Source organism: Cotesia typhae, unplaced genomic scaffold (genome assembly GCF_013202065.1).
Source record: "Cotesia typhae breed Kobodo isofemale line unplaced genomic scaffold, CoteBio_Ctyphae contig_50, whole genome shotgun sequence".
Taxonomy (NCBI): domain Eukaryota; kingdom Metazoa; phylum Arthropoda; class Insecta; order Hymenoptera; family Braconidae; genus Cotesia; species Cotesia typhae.
Window position 1 is genome coordinate 599,445 of NW_027423758.1, and position 16,597 is coordinate 616,041.

Sequence of the window (16,597 nt, forward strand, 5' to 3'; positions counted from 1 at the left end):
TTCTTTAGATGATTTTTTTAATAATAATTTATTACCATTACAGGCCTCGAAATTAAAATTACAATTCAATTTTTTTTTTTTTTTTTTTTCAAAAAAATTAATAAAAAAAACTTGTAACTGTAATTGTAAAAATGTCATCGAGGGTGTAACGCTTGATTTACGTCTTCCATTCTCTACAATTTCACCTATTTTATTACTTTTCTAGACTTCACGGTATAAAGTCGTTTTTACGATAGTAAAAATGTCATCAGATAGCTGCTATTAACGGTTCGGACCGATATTCTATCCCCTCATTTTTGGATACTATCTAGATCGATTATCGTCTGTCTGCCGGTTTAAAATAACCATTTCTAATTTCAGAGATAACTAATCACCACTTTTAGCTTTTTGTCTCACAATGGTGTTCTAAAAATACATTTATTGTAATGTCAATTGAGAGGTAATTTTTCTTTTTTAATTTTAACATCAGAAAAAAAATATTTTTTCTCCAAAAATCTTTAAGGTAAATTTTTCTGCATTAAAATTCAAAATTTTAGTCTTGAAAAAATTAAATATCAATATAAATTTTTTTTTTTATGTATAAAAAAATTTTAAATACGAAATAACTAAATTGATAGAAGGATTTATTTATGGTTTGTTGTCACGGTAAAAAAATAAATAAATATTGATTTTTTTAAATCTCAAAAAAATAATCAATTAATTTTTATCTAAAATAAATTTTTATTTAAAATTTTTTTTAACAATAAAAATTATTTAAATTAATTACAAAGATGTCAATAAAATTCACTGTAAAAAAATGAGGGAAAAAAATATTATTTCTATAAATATTTATAAAAAATAATCGATGAATTTTTATTTATAATAATAATTAATGAGTTAAAAATAAAAAAATTCCTCAAAGTCAATATAAACATTGAAACTTTTCAATGAAACAATTCCGACTTTCCCCGCCTGTTTTATAATACAACCTGAATATTTTATTAATGTCAATAAAATCTTCCCCTATTAACCCTTATCTATAAGAGAACAATAAGTCATCCCCAAAATATTTATAAAATAATAAAAGCAAGAACCTAATGCATCACGGATGAGTAAATTAATTAAAATTAATACAAAGCAGGTATATTTTTTCTAATTAAGTCACGATGTGACACGAATCACGTGGCATTGCATTACCGAGCTGTTGCGGTCGATTTCATTGATCGTATGTGCTTGTCAAGTATAAAAGTTATATTATATACTGTTCAGTATATCTAAATTCGACCTCGCATTCATCTCGACTTCAAAAGCTATTACTGACTCCATAATACATCATATATTATATTATATTCCTGAGAAAAAGTTTTTTAAAGGCTTTTGCCTAAGTTAACACCTTATATCTTTTGTTCTTCTCTCTAAAAAATTTTTTTTTATTTATTTTAAAATAAAATTGAGTTTATTTTTAGTCTCAAAAAATGTAAAAATAAATTGTACATTTTAGCGCAATATTATTGTTATTTTTTTTATTATCTCTAGATACATAAATAAGAAATTACCTTGTATCTCCTGAACCATTGACATTTTTAAAGATATAAGCTCATCCCGATGTTACACTCATCAAGACCTTTCATTTGAGTACCCACATCAATTTTTCATATATTTTATATATTTATATATATATATATGAATATATGAAAAATATATCAAAAATGCATGTTGGTACTCAAATAAAAGCTCTTGATGAGTGTAACAACGGGATGAGCTTACATCTTCAAAAATGTCTATTATTATTATTATTGTTATCATTAAAATTTTTTTTTAATTCTCTAAATTATAAAATAAAAAAAAAATTCCAAAAATTTTTTTACCTTAATAATTAATCCATCAATAAATGTTCTTCCGACATATTCGCGCGTAAAATTTTATCTCAGATAAAATTTTTTCCACGCCATAAATTAACTAATTTATTTATTAAGTCTTTCTCATAAAAAAAAAAAAAAAAAAAAAAATTAAAATTAATAATTAATTAAATCACTATTGTCAATACTTCGCTAAAATCATCACTTACATTGTAAATTTCTTCATTAAAAAAAAAAAAAAAGAAAAAATTAAAATTTATTTAAAAAAAAATTTTAAGCACAGAATAATTCAAAATTTCCAAAAAAAGAAAAAAAATAAACAGTAACTAACGAGCGCAAAAGGCCAAACTAATGTTGTTGGTATTAATGCGGCCGAACAGAATAACGGGAATGAATCGCTGACACTGAAAGCTCGCCGGGACGTTCTCGAAAGCCAACTACGAACCGGACGACATCGGGGTGGCTTGGGAACGAAGCTGGAGGAGAACAAGAGGAACGAAGCGGAGGGAGGAGACAGAGAGTGGGAGAAGGGGTGAGTGATAGTACAGATTGTATAGTGTATAATGTATAGAGTACAGTATATATATAGTGCAGAGAAGAGCTTGAAAGCTCAGAGCCTCAGAGAGTGCCCGGGCTGCTCGTGATGCGGAGCCACTCGTGCACTGTTATATATTTATATATAAATATATAAACTAGATATAGATATCGCTGAGAAATCTGCACCAAAAAGCTCGCAATATCGCTTGAGATTTCTAGAATTAAAATTTTTGTTGTAATGTATCATTGATTTTTTAGTAATTTTTGTAATGGATTTTTTGATTGTACTTACAGTGTGTAAGGGTGCAAGATGACGAGTGCACAAATAGGTTAGAAAGAAATTGCAGCTTTTTATAGCGAATTAGTGTACCGAGAAATAACGGGGCTTGAGAGCTTTTTTTACGGTTTCTTGTTCTGTTCATTTGCGCTATTTCATCAGAAAATAAAAAGGAAAAGTCCGCTGTCATGTTTATGGCTGTAGTACGAGAGTTATTTATAGATATTGACGTTTTATTTAGTAGGTGTGGAATTTATGAATGAAAAAATTAATTTTTTAAGAAGATCCAAAAGTACCCTCCTAGTGTAAAGAATGTCTATAAAAAAATAATATGTAGATACTTTTGTTGTGCATCTTAAAATTAATTTTTGAATTAATTAATAACATTTTTGAGGAAATTTCCGAAAAATTTACTACAAAAGATCATATATAAAAATATAAAAAACCAAACTAAAAAATAGAAAATAATTTTCAATGAGTTTTAAATAAGAATAGAGTAAATATTATATTTTTTGATTAAAATTCATAACCCGCAATTTATTTCATAGATCAATTTTTTTTTTATTTTACAATAAAATCCTTCAAAACAATTATTCATTCGGAAATGAAGCAAATAAACGCACTGCGCGTTCGAATAAATGATACAAACACTCGATTAAACAGCGATACATTCCGTTAAATAAAAACTCTTGAGTCTCCTTTTTAATCAACTCCATCCCGATCGATCCATAGCTCGGAGCTTCACCATTAAATTCATTGAATTAATTTAATTTGTATCTCAAAGGATGTTACCCGTCAAAGGTTTCGCTTTTTCTGAATAATATGCCTCGCATTTTAATCACGTTATTTATTATAAACTTGTTACTTATAAAATAAAATATCAATATATATAAAATATTCTTGTCAAAATTATAAAAGTTCCTATTTTAATTTTCAACTAAAAATAATTCCAGGCATTTTCATTTTAAGATTCTAGAAAATTTAATGCGTCATACTCTCACGATAAATCTTTTTGTCGCCGGCAACTTGCGACAATTTATTGCAGATGCAAAAAAATCTGTTTCTTCTCTGACCTTTAAATTTTTTCCGCTGAAAATTTATTAGTGCATTAATTTTTTGTTGCTTCAAAAGTTAAGACGCAAAAATGATTAAATCATTCTAATTATTTCTGTCAAACTTTAGGCAAATGAAATTAATTATACAAAATGTTTCTTCTGAATTTTTCCTTTCTTTAAATTAGAAGTTATAATTAATCGACTTTACCGTTTAAATCTAATTTCTAATTCTAAATTCATGACTGACTTTTGTCGACTCCGTGTGTTGTTCTTTAACTTAGTATCTAAAATTTAGGACGAAAATATTTTAGCGAAATAAAAAAATATTTACTATAATAAAAATATCCCGTTTCACATAATAATAATGATGATACTGATGATACATAATAATATAAATGTCGAAAGTGGTGGTAAAGTAATGGTAGGTCGTCGGCTGTCGGGACCGGTGGGACTATATATATTGTATACTGTAGAATATATATTAATGTAAAAGTAAGTGGGCAAGAGAATACTGAGGGCAAATTCAAGGAGGGGATAGGTCCCAATAAATTAAACTCTGTAGTAACCACCGGCGGGCACTTTACTGCTGGGTAGCGGCGTCCCAGCAAAACCGGCATTAGTTGGGACTCTGAAGGCCTTCAGAGTGTTTCGTTCTTGCTGCCTGGATTTTTATTTTACTCAAACTCGTGGTGATATTTTTATTTGTGTTGCTAAATACTAATAATACAAATTACATCATTTTAGTGTCTTATTAATTAGTTTTAATATTTTTAATTAAGGTAGGCTTGAAATTTTTTTGTGTAATACAAATTTTTAATTTTAATTTTTGTATTATTATAAAAAATTTTTATTTAAAAAAAAGAAGTGAAAAAAAAAATTTTTATTAAAAATTTTTAAGTTAAAAAAATTTAATAAAATTAATAATTAAAAATTAAAATTTTATAATTGTTATAAAAAATAAATTATATAAAATTTTGAAAGTGTAAAAATTTTAATTTAATATTTTTAAATTAAAAAAAAAAGGAATTTTTAAAAGTGAATTAATAAAAATTAAAATTAAAAAAAAAAGTGAACTTAAAAAAATAAAAATGTCAAATTTAAATAAAAACTATCTCCGAAAAAAATTCAATGACAACATATACAAAGAATCAATAACCACACTGACAAATTCAAGTGATGAAATAATAAAACTTGAGAGACAATTCCGCAATGCGTACATGTTAAAATCATTAGAGGCGCAAATGGCTGAGAAAGAGGCGATTAAAATTGCCCAATCGGTGCAAGATAAATTACAAATAGATTTAATTGCTTACGAGAATAGAAAAGCGATTGAGAATGATCTTAAGAAAGCGAGCCAAGTTGAAAAAGAGCGTCGAGAGTACGTTGAATATTTGCGCAAACAAATTCTCCTTAGAGAAGAAAAGGCCTTGGCTGAAGAAGAACGTTTAAAAGAGGAGCGAAAAAAACTCGAAGAAGCTGACGAGCAGGTTGACAGGATGCAGGAGGTCCAAAAGAGGGAAAAGCGGGATTTTTTGGCGCGCAAATTAGAACATGAGAAGCGAATTAGAGAAGAAATTAGGGAAATTTTGCGCGTTAAGAAGCAAGAGGAGGAAGCGGAGGCGCTGGAAAGAGATCAAATTTATCAGGAGAATGTAAATTTGAGGCTCGAGGAGTGGCGGGTGGCTCTGGAGGATAAAAAAAATTCACGCGAAGAAATGATCCGTAAAGTTTGCGAGCTTCTGGAGGGGAAAATGGTCGACAAAAGCCAGGCGCTGAAGCGGGAAGAAATTATTTGCGAATTAATGGCTGAAGATATTAAGCGCGAGTTGATTGTTAAGGAGTATGAAGATTTATTGCTGACGAGGGAGAAGAAAGCTAAGCTCGGCAAGGATCTCAAGGCCCAGATCCTTCTCAATGTCCAACTGGAAGACCAAGCGATTAAAAGAGACACTCTGCTCGCGGAGCAGGTTATCAAGAGAGTTATGGAAGAGGATTATCTGGCGAGACTCACTGATCAAGCACGAAAGCGTAAACAGCGGCAGTATAAAGAAGATTTAAAGAAGTTTATTGAGGACGCGAGGAGAATACGAAGAGAAATAGTGATAAGGGCTCAAGAAGAATTTAAATCAGCCGCCCGGATTCAGAAGGAATTAACTGAGAAGAGAATTGAGGATCATCGCAGGAGATTGATTGACCGACATGCTCTAAATGTTGCCGCTTATCTCAGAAATGGAATTTTGGCGAGGGAGATTAAGGAGAATATATGAATGAAGAAATTGATGTTTATTGTGAAATAATACCGGATAGTTTGTTTTTATTTGGGAAAGTTTGGTAGAAATTATGTTCTGAATTTGTAAACGGAATTAATATTCTTCTTATAAGTGAATTAATTTAAGTTTTGATTTAGATATGGACATTGGTTTTTTGAATAAAAATTTTTAGTGATTAATTTTGATATTGGAATTTTTTTTTTAGTGTATAAAATAGATTTTGATGTTCTTAGAATATTTTTTTAGTTTGATAAAATTAAAAGAGATTTATTATAGCGTTTTTGGATACTTGAAACAATTAAAGTTATTTTGGATCAAATTTAATAAAATGAAAGAAGAAATACACAATTTTATTAATTTTTTTTTTCTTAATTTACTCAGTAGAGTATTAAAATAGTTTAAATGTCTTTTCTTAATATGAAAATAAGAAAAGAAATTAATAAAAATTTTTGGAAATATTTAAGCAACTTTTTTTTATTTACCGAATCAAAATCTAAAAGTACCAAGTGTCTAAAAATTGTATATCTAATCCTACACTGAAAAAAAAGTATTTTTCCTTCTTAAAAAAGAAAAAAACTTTTTTTCAGTGTAACTTCTAACCCTTTAAAAAAATTAGAATTTTATCATAAAAACATGCAGATGTTTGCTTAAAAATTCAGTGTCATTAATAATAAAATAAAGTCGTCAATAGAAGTACAAAAGTGTGAAACTAAAATAATTTTCAGATAATTAAAAACCAAAAGTGGAAATTAAACGGTGAATTAGACACGATGGGATGGATACGGTTATGAGGGGCTTACTCAACTCTGTACGGTAAATGTTGAGGACCTGATTTATGGATAAATTTACTGACATGACGTATCAGTGGGGTGTATTATCGAGATCAAAACGACCGGCACAGCCGACTGACAGCAGATGTGAGCATTGTCGCTTCAGTGACTCGATCCCTTATGGCCAGTGTTGATAAATAAACCTATACTACGTCTATATACATACACATTTATATGATAAAGCATTATATTATACCAGCAGACTGACATACGGATCTCGTTTACTTCAGGTAAAAATTTTGTGCATATGCTATCATTTATTATTATTTTTCTCCTTTCTTCTTTCTTTTTTTCTTTCGGTAATTTAGCGAAAGTCTGTTTGTTTAGCTTATATACAAGCCAACTTTTTGTTTGATTTTTAAATTAATTCCAATTTTTGTTAAAATTTGGAGCTTGAATTTTTTTTTTTTAATTTTTTGATAAATTCAATTAAAATATTTTACTAGAACATTTGATCGTTTCTTTTTAGAGCAAAAATTATCAATTATATATTAATTTATCGAAAAAAATTTTTTTTTTTGAGTAGAAAAATCAATAATGATTATGTTTATTATTTTTATACAGTAAAAAAAATAAAAGAATTTATCAGCATGCAGTAATTATGATGAAGGGATTATTATTGTTTGAAATATTGATGTTACAACCGGTCAATAGTTATCACTATCATCAAAGATCAATCCGGAATGGGTAGACGATCAGGTGATAAATTATTTGCATGTTATATTTTTATATATTTATTTTTAAGTTTATGTAATTTTTATTTATTTATTTGAGGATTTATTTTTATTATTATTATTATTATTGTTAATTATTAGGTCATTATTACAACGAGAAAAAAAATTAGTTACAATGATAATACTAATAAAAATTTTTTTAGAAAAATTAATAATAATGATAATTTTTTCATGAGAAAAGTTATCATTATTATTTTTTTTTTTTTTTTTTCAAGTAATTTATAACATAAAATGTTTATTTATATCGATTGATTTATAGTATTTATTTAAAAATAAAATGCAGGCGCGTGGTCCAGAGGATCTAATAAAAAAAGTGTCTTATTTTATACGACTGACTGCGGAGGTGAAGACGAGAATGAAGATATCGCGCTGAGTCTACAGCAGCGTTCAGCTTCACTGGTAATTTATTTGTCTAATTATAAATAAATTTAGCGATAAAAATTTAACGCTCAAGTGATAAAAATTTTAACACCAAAAACATTTAAACAATAATACACATATACATCTACAATTATACTCATTCGGAGAAAGATATTTCGCATTACATGCACATAGGAGTTTCCTTGGCTTTCAATTTATGATTAATGATTCTCAAGATCATAAACTACGAGGAAATAATAAATGACTTTTAGAACTAACGCTTAGAAGTTTTAAAATGAAAATTTTTACTCACAGATGTTTTTATGGTATTTAAAAATTAAAAAAAATTTTTTTTTTTGAAGAATAAAATTTTTTTAAATAAGGTAAAAGCCCCAATTATTGATGCTGTTTTTTTTTTATAATTTTCTTGAATAATGATTTTTTTTAATTTGCTATTTAAAATACTAAATTTATCCAAATAATTATTAAATAATAATCCGTTATTATTTACCATTTATTTATTTTATATAATTTTCTTTCTTCACCCATACATCACCTTATATATATATGTACATAATAGGGCTTTATTTCCGCTGATACAATCCCACGTGTATCTTACCCAGGAAACACGGGCGAGTTACCGCGTTAATCACCACGCGCCGTTGAGTACTAAAAATATTCCATCTATCCATGTTTCTTCTTTAATTTCTTTATATTAAATTACCTCCACTTACAAAGTCGTCCCAAGAATCTTCCCTCGATTACGCGGACTCTAAAAACCCCATTAAAATTATCGAGCATATAAATTGCAACAGAGAAAATATTTTTTGTTTTAATCTCCAAATTACAGCCATAACTAATAATAATACAGTGTCTTTTTAACTGCAGACGGCGCTGCATAGCGTGGAGCCAGCTGTTTCGTCGCAGCAATTTCTACTACAGGAGCCCAGAATGGCGCAATTGGAGACTTTGGAGGCTAAGGTAACACGCAAGTTAGTTAAGAATTACCCGCATTATGTATGAAATATAAACAGTCATATATATGATCTAACGAGTAATATTTTGTGGGAAAAAAAATTATAATGCGTGATTGTATGTAATTTATGCGGTGAAGAGCTGGAGTGAGATCCACGCATATATTGTAGGTTAGATACTAATGCGATGGCGGCAGAGATAGCAAGAGAGGGTGTGATATTTTTTGTTTTGTTTAGTTTCTTTAAATTGCCAATGAGGGGTGAGAATAAAGGTGATTTATGCGGTTATGCATGAAGATAATGTATTATATCGAAACCGCGAAAGTATTATGTTATGCAGCTTAGGTCGGTTTTGGTTAAGAAATTGTCTGTTTAAATTGCAATCCAATGGCGTATTCATAAAATTTATTTCTTCTCTTTTTAATTCCAATTTATTGAATTTTAATAGACTTTATAATTTTTATTTCGATTTAATTACTTAAAAAAATTTTTTTAGTTAAGTTTTTAGAGTTATAAATGTTAATTAACGAAATTTAAAGGTTTAAAATGACAAAAATTGGAAAAATTGATGGTTAATGTTCTTAGAACGTAATTAAAGATCTGCGCATGCGTCAGAACAGTTCTAGCGCCTGCGCGCTGATCCTACGCCCTTTAAAATTACATACCCTATAGAAATTAACAGTTTTATTAATTTTTAATTGTTCTAACGTAAAAAAATACCAATTTCCCATCATTAAAATTAATATTTAAAATTTTTAAAGACTAAAAAATTATTTATTAAAATTTCTAAACTTTCTCCGTGAATTTTATCTTCTCTACTAGCGAAATTTCCAAGAAACGTGTCCAACAAAGCTAATATTATTAAAGCTCAACATATTAGTTTTCAATTTCCTTTATGCGAAAACAATTGCCGGGCTGATGTAATATAACGCGAGTATAATGCACTGGCTATATTGCATATTATGCATTATATATATATATTGTATATTGTATCCAAGATAAATTGAATAGCTTCTCAGGCCATAAACCCAGACTACATACGCCCTTGCAAGTTCTATATCCACTATTATTCAGAAACCGCCTGTATGCGATACGAAGATCCGAGATCTCCCAAACAAGATTACACCTTGGATTCCGTACAACAAAGTCATTGACCTTTTTACCTGCGCTCATTTCCAAAACCGTTGAATGTGAAACCATATTAATGTTTTGCCATTCGAAATTTCTCACCTTTTATCTCTTCTTCTTTCTTCCGTTTTTTTGTTAATTTAAGCCCGACATTCGAAACATTAAAAATCCCTTTGAAGTCTGTAAGTATTCAAAAAGTATCTTTTTGATCTTGCTGTAAAATAATTCCTTGATTTAAATACTGTTTGCAGACATCCACTGTACTCGTTAGTTTCAGTTTGTATTTATATAGTTTATACTATGCACATATCCTTTCCTTTGTCTCAAAGTCTAAAATTACACTCGGTACTTTGTGGAGGTAACACCTAGTATTAAAGCAGTGTGATGTTATATTCCGCAGGCCGTGGACAGTTCGTAAACTTTTCTCACATCTTTGTCTATTTTAATATTCAGATTTTAAGACAGTTTTGTTCAAATAATTTATATTATTATGTATCATCATTATTATTGTCATTATTATTATGTGAAACGGGATATTTTTATTGTAGTAAATATTTTTTTATTTCACTAAAATATTTTCGTCCTAAATTTTAGATACTAAGTTAAAGAACAACACGGAGTCGACAAAAGTCAGTTATGAATTTAGGATTAGAAATTAGATTTAAACGGTAAAGTCGATTAATTATAACTTCTAATTTAAAGAAAGGAAAACTTCAGAAGAAACATTTTGTATAATTAATTTTATTTGCCTAAAGTTTGACAGAAATAATTAGAATGATTTAATCATTTTTGCGTCTTAACTTTTGAAACAACAAAAAATTAATGCACTAATAAATTTTCAGCGGAAAAAATTTAAAGGTCAGAGAAGAAACAGATTTTTTTGCATCTGCAATAAATTGTCGCAAGTTGCCGGCGACAAAAAGATTTATCGTGAGAGTATGACGCATTAAATTTTCTAGAATCTTAAAATGAAAATGCCTGCACTGATAGAAAAACAATCTTGATTCAAGAAACTTTTTTTCTTCAAAATTTGAACTCTTGAAACTAGATATAGATATATTTCTTTCAAGAAGTTTTGTCTCTTGGTTCAAGATAGGCGATAACATTGATTCAAGATGTTACCGACTTGTGTTAAGAATGGCTTTTTTTTGAGTCATTAATTTACTTATTTCCAAGAAATAATTTTTTTTCGGTATAACAATTAAAGACTATTTAGTTTTTGAAATATACTTTGATGAATTATTTTAAGTTTTTTAAACGATAATGTTATTTTGGTTGAAAAACTCAATGTATCGATTGAAGATAATATAGCTCTTAAGCCAAGAAAATCTAAATCAAGACAAGAAATTCTTAAAGCAAAATAATCATTTGTCTTCCAAAATAAATTCTTAGATCAAGAAAATATCTCTTGAGTCAAAATAAATTTTCTATCAGTGTGGAATTATTTTTAGTTGAAAATTAAAATAGGAACTTTTATAATTTTGACAAGAATATTTTATTTATATTGATATTTTATTTTATAAGTATCAAGTTTATAATAAATAACGTGACTAATGGAAAATGCAAAATTTTTTTGCCGAAGTTAGAATAAAAATTTTTAAAAAATAAACTTTCAGATGGCGAGCATTGAAGTTTCCCTGTCCACCACAACACCCAGGAGGAAAAAGGGTGGAAGTCTTACCGGTGCAATAACCTTGTCTGCCGGTCACAAGAACAGAGATTACTATAAAGAGGTCGACGCTCTTAGGGTTGCCCTTCGGGACAAGGAAAACGTTATTCAAACGTATGTACTTATACTGCAATTGAATACAATTGTTGTAATGACCCTTTCTTGCAAGAAATAAACTCTACGGGGAATTCAAAAAAGATTCTGCACGCCCCCACAAAAAAAAAAAAAAAAAAAAAAACATCTAAGTTGCATAAATATTTTAAAAAATGTACCTGAATTTTTTTGATAGAGTTGTTACTTGAAAAGATTAAAAATTAACTTATAAAATCAACTTGGATTATCCTTTTAGTCGTTTTATAAACTACCCACTTAGTAAATTAAATTAATTACACGGTAGTTAATATTCTTACGGTTATTTTTATCATTATTGTCGATAATAAAAGCAAAATAAAATAAAATTTCAGTCTCAAGAGCCAACTGTGTAATAATCTAAGTAATCGACTGGCTTTAAGAAATGGAGTAATTCAAAGTCCGCTTAATGAAACCGATAGAAAAGCCACTGAGGAGCGAGTTAATAAGCTGGAACGAGAGGCCGATAATAAACGGCTGGCCATTAAAAATCTTAAGCTCGCTTTAGAGAGACTAGACATTACTGAGTAAGTTTACTTTTCTTTTATTACTTTATTATGTTAAAACTTTATTATTTTATAGTTGAAGTTTTTAAAAGAATTCAAGGCCAACAAATTTTTTCTTCTTTGTAACAATTTTGAAACTTTTCCATTAAACCGTGCTGAGAATTTTGTGCAATGAAAAATAATTTAAGATGAAATATTATATTGTTTTTTTAGCAACATTGACACAAGGATACAACAAGCGGAATTAGAATATCGATTAGGCCGAGAAGAATTGGAGCTACTCTCCGTGATGGAAGAAATGAGAACACTGCAAGCGGCGTTGGAGTTTGCAGAAACTCAAGAGAAGCAAAAAAATGACTCTATTTTTAGGTAATTATGCCATTGATCATCGATTATCTATTAAATGGAGCATTTTCCTCGGGACTAATTATTAACTATCGTATCACAAGGGAATTATACTTACGAAGATATTATTCACTGATCACATTAGATATAACAGGCTTGCTGTTATAATTATATTTATCGGAGTAAATATAGTTTTCTATATTCGACCGAGATTAAAGAGATTAATATAATTATAGACTGAGGGCTTCTATAGTTTTTTTATATAAAATAGGAAGTAACTTGCGAGTGCGAACCTAAATGATTATTTCTTTCTTCTTAGAATACAAAGTATTTATTCAATTAAAAGAATACAAAAAAAATATTCTAAAAACATCAAAATTTCATCATAAAATTTATTTTATACCCAAAAAAAATTTCTAATGACATAATTAGGAAGAAATAAATTTACGAGGAAGAAAAATAAATATTTCATTTAATTTCAGTTGCATAAACGAAGCCCGGGGAACAAAGTCAATGAATTTGTCAGTGTTTGCCATTGAAGTAAGCGCTGATCCCAAAAGTCCAAGATTTGGAGCGGGTTCACGAGACAACGCGCCTGGATTGTATGTCGATTGGGCTGTCGAGGACTCTGGTCTCCAGAAAGAAGATAGGTAAACTGCCAATTAACCACGTTTTACTTTCATCGATCTATTTCATATACACTTAACTCTATATAACGAGCTTCAAAGCATGCTTAAAAAAAATAATGAACCAAAAATATCTTTTTGAAGAATTTTATCATCTTAATTTAAATTTTACTTGACTGAAAAATTTCTTCTCTTGATTCAAGACAATTAAATTTTTAAAAATAATTTTTTTTGGTTCTAAAATTTTTTTTTTGAACCATCTAAATTTTTTTTAGTGCCCTATAACTCAATATATTAATAAAATTCAACAAAAAATACAATTTTAAGGTTGACTTTCCACTTGAAACAATAGGACATTTGTTTTTAGTGCTTAACAATAATAATAAAAATATTCATTAGCATTAATTATAAAAATTAACACTACATTAACGGTACAATTAGCGTTTACTTTTAAAAACAAAGAGAACAATCATTCCCACTGATTTTTTAATATCTCCGTAAAAATATAAACAAAGCTGGAAGTTTACTGTATGCTCATAAATTATGCTAAAGTCACTTGTCAGTTTTAAACTTGTGACAGAATAATGGATAATAATGAGAAGAAATTTTTTTACGATTTACCGTTATAGCCGGTTAATAATTATTAATGATTTGGTTATGAATAATGAATTATTTTCGTTAGCGGGTTAATAATTAAAAAATTTACATTAAAGTATTATATTGTTTTGTCGGAAAATAGTATGAATGTTTATGTATAGCTGACCAACGAATAATTTGAAACGAGTGGGAAGCTACCTTTGCCTGTTCAAATGCTCACAATGACACATGCACGTGTCTATTTTTATTGTATAATTCGTCGAGGGGAATTTTGTTGTTTTCAGCATTTTTATACCCTTTATTTTAATTTTGGGAAGAATTTTTTTTCGACAAAAAAAAATAAAACTCTTATTGTTCTATTTATATAACCTCAATTTCATATCTACTTCTAACTTTTAACAGCTCTGTTAATAAGCAATAAGAATAAGTAAATAAACGCAGAATTATTCCAACTTTACAGACAGCTTGCAATATTTATTACCTTTCAATATTTAATCCCGAAAGTTAGCAACTTAAATTTAATACATTTGCCGGAACTTTATGAACCTTTGTAACCTCAAAGTTTACAAACTCCGCTTCAAACTTAACAGAACAAGAAACTAGAATAAATAATTCTTCTCGTACAATCCGTAGCATATATTTTCATCTCGAGTATTAATTAAATTTAACTTGATTAAATAAACTAAAATTTACGACTGCGTTAATATTAATATTTACTGTAACAGATTATTAGAAGTTAACGGAAAGCTGGTGGTGACTGCATCAGCTGCAGATTTGTCAAGATTACTGGCAGTCACCCCCGAGGCGGCACATATAGTCGTTTTGAGAAAAACTAATGACTCATTAGCGGCATTACGCGCCCTCAGATCGGAAAATCTTCGTCTTAATCATCGCATTAGTTATCTGGAAGAGCAAGTACGTGATTTGCTGTCATCCCCAGTGAGGAAAGTCTCCCCTGTTGTCGATTCAACGGCTCATCGACCAGACGTTCAAGTAAGTTGATCTTGATTGGTTGGGAGTTATAAGTCAAAGGTCTGCTGGTTATTTTAGATAAAGAAATTTTTATCAGGATCAATTTTTCTGTCCAAAAATTCCAAATTGTCTTTTTTTAATGCAGATAACTCAAAAATTTTTAGATTTGATAAAAAATTTTAATTTTGGACGTTTAAAAATTTTTTTTTGAATTTCTTTCAAACAATTTCTTAGTTTTATTTAGTCTAACTTGTTTTGAAGAAAAAAAAATTTTTTTTGATATTTGATTTGTTCCAAAAAAATTTTGAACTTTCCAAAAGTCTATTTTAAAATTCCTAGGCTCTAAAAAAAATTCCTAAACTCCGAAAAAAATTCTAAATTTTCCAAAAAAAAAAAAAAAAAAATTTTATAATTTTTTTTTCCTTATAAATAAAAAATAAAAAAAATTTTTTCAGGTCTTCCAAAAGGGCCCGCAGATGTCGCTAATAACAGGGAAGAAAACAATGCAGAGTTTATCACCGTCTCTAAAATTAAACGCCTCAACAAATAGTTCAGAAACTCGTGAGCAAAGTTTGCCGACTTACCCCACAAAATCGACACGAAGTGAGGGTAATTTGCGAACGCGAAGACATTCAACAGATTTGCTATCGTCTTCATCACCGAACTTCAATAAATTGCAGTCAAATCTGAACTACAAGCTGATGTCGAGCAAAAATCAGCGAAAGAGCTCAGACCGGGAAGCAAAATTGAGCTCCCGAGTTTCTTCAGCAGCGGAAGCTCTGGATTATTACCCGGATAATGATCAGTATCACCAGAGGCGGAAAAGCAGCACAAGTTTAGCTTGCTATCAATTAGGATTAACCTCCTCGGCAATTGAATTTGATTCAGAGCCAATCTACTATCGGGACTGCGGAAACAACCGCGGTAATGAAGACACGCAATCAACTTGCTCGAGTTATTTAATTACGGAAAACCCCGGCAGCATGGAGGAGCATAATAAGAGACCTCCATTGACGGTGATGCCAATTGGAGTGCCAAAGAAACCTCTGAGACTCTCATTACATCGCGCTACAAGTCTTCAATCTGTCGAAAGTGCACCGCCCACACTTTCCACAGCTGCAGCTTCTGCGGCTAGGAAGTCTCTGAAAAGGAACTATCACGATGACGCGGGAAATGGCCTGCTGGAAAATCATCACAAAAACAGACTCGAGATTTTTAATGCCGATAGGAAGAATTATTATGATACTGACTGTTACTCACAGACTTCTTCCGCTTCTACTTCTCAGCTTCATCTTCTAAAAACTGCTAATTCAAGGACTGAATTCGCGGGGAAGAATAATCAGTGGACTCCGCCTAAGTCCAGGAGGTCAAGGTCCCATTTTTCTTCCCTTACTATGAATAAGTGGTGTTGATTTTTTATACCAAATTAGTTTTTTTAGGATTATTTATAAGATTTTATTACTGTACATTTTTTTTTATTACTTTTTAATAATAATAAAAGTTTGAAAATAAAATTGAAATTATTCTTAGATTTTTTTAATAATAAATTGTAGTAAGAAAAATTTTTTTAAAAAATTAAATATACTTTTTTTTTTTTTTTAATAATTTTATAGACTTAAAAAAAATTTTAAGTGTCTGCTTATTTAAGCGTAGTGAATTGTTTTTTTAAAAATAATATTTTAATTAAAAAAAAATTTATTATGACTTCATTTAATAGTGAGAAATTAATATTTAAAAAAATTTGGAACTG

The 16,597-nt window shown here is 29.0% G+C and overlaps 3 protein-coding genes across 10 annotated transcripts in view; 2 read left to right on the forward strand and 1 right to left on the reverse strand.

The window, feature by feature from the left end:
• Nucleotides 1-16,597, reverse strand: part of LOC141532021 (uncharacterized) — a 54,306-nt gene that overhangs the window by 26,412 nt on the left and 11,297 nt on the right. The gene's annotated exons all lie outside the window — the stretch shown is intronic.
• On the forward strand, nucleotides 4,318-16,290 carry Sprt (PDZ domain-containing protein sprite). 2 transcript variants are annotated; one of them, XM_074249681.1, is made up of 11 exons: nucleotides 4,318-4,486; nucleotides 6,703-7,037; nucleotides 7,372-7,506; nucleotides 7,825-7,940; nucleotides 8,790-8,882; nucleotides 11,620-11,786; nucleotides 12,137-12,328; nucleotides 12,521-12,676; nucleotides 13,135-13,302; nucleotides 14,601-14,868; nucleotides 15,303-16,290. In XM_074249681.1, exons 3-11 carry the CDS (start codon nucleotides 7,491-7,493, stop codon nucleotides 16,257-16,259), a joined length of 2,133 nt encoding a protein of 710 aa, XP_074105782.1. In that variant the 5' UTR covers nucleotides 4,318-4,486; nucleotides 6,703-7,037; nucleotides 7,372-7,490; the 3' UTR covers nucleotides 16,260-16,290. The 2 variants fall into 2 exon arrangements, with proteins under 2 accessions (XP_074105782.1, XP_074105783.1); XM_074249682.1 differs by lacking the exon at nucleotides 4,318-4,486 and adding an exon at nucleotides 6,018-6,060.
• LOC141531731 (uncharacterized) lies at nucleotides 4,791-6,139 on the forward strand. Its single transcript, XM_074249683.1, has one exon. The coding sequence runs from the start codon at nucleotides 4,796-4,798 to the stop codon at nucleotides 5,972-5,974; it is 1,179 nt and encodes a 392-aa protein (XP_074105784.1). The 5' UTR covers nucleotides 4,791-4,795; the 3' UTR covers nucleotides 5,975-6,139.

What these genes read in the sequence shown, in the direction of transcription:
- LOC141531731 (XM_074249683.1), top strand. Translation starts at nt 4,796, where the DNA reads ATGTCAAATTTAAATAAAAACTATCTCCGAAAAAAATTCAATGACAAC.
- Sprt (XM_074249681.1), top strand. An exon ending in TGGAGACTTTGGAGGCTAAG is followed by an intron (nt 8,883 to 11,619) that starts GTAACACGCAAG and finishes ATAAACTTTCAG; the next exon opens with ATGGCGAGCATTGAAGTTTC. An exon ending in GAGAGACTAGACATTACTGA is followed by an intron (nt 12,329 to 12,520) that starts GTAAGTTTACTT and finishes TTGTTTTTTTAG; the next exon opens with CAACATTGACACAAGGATAC.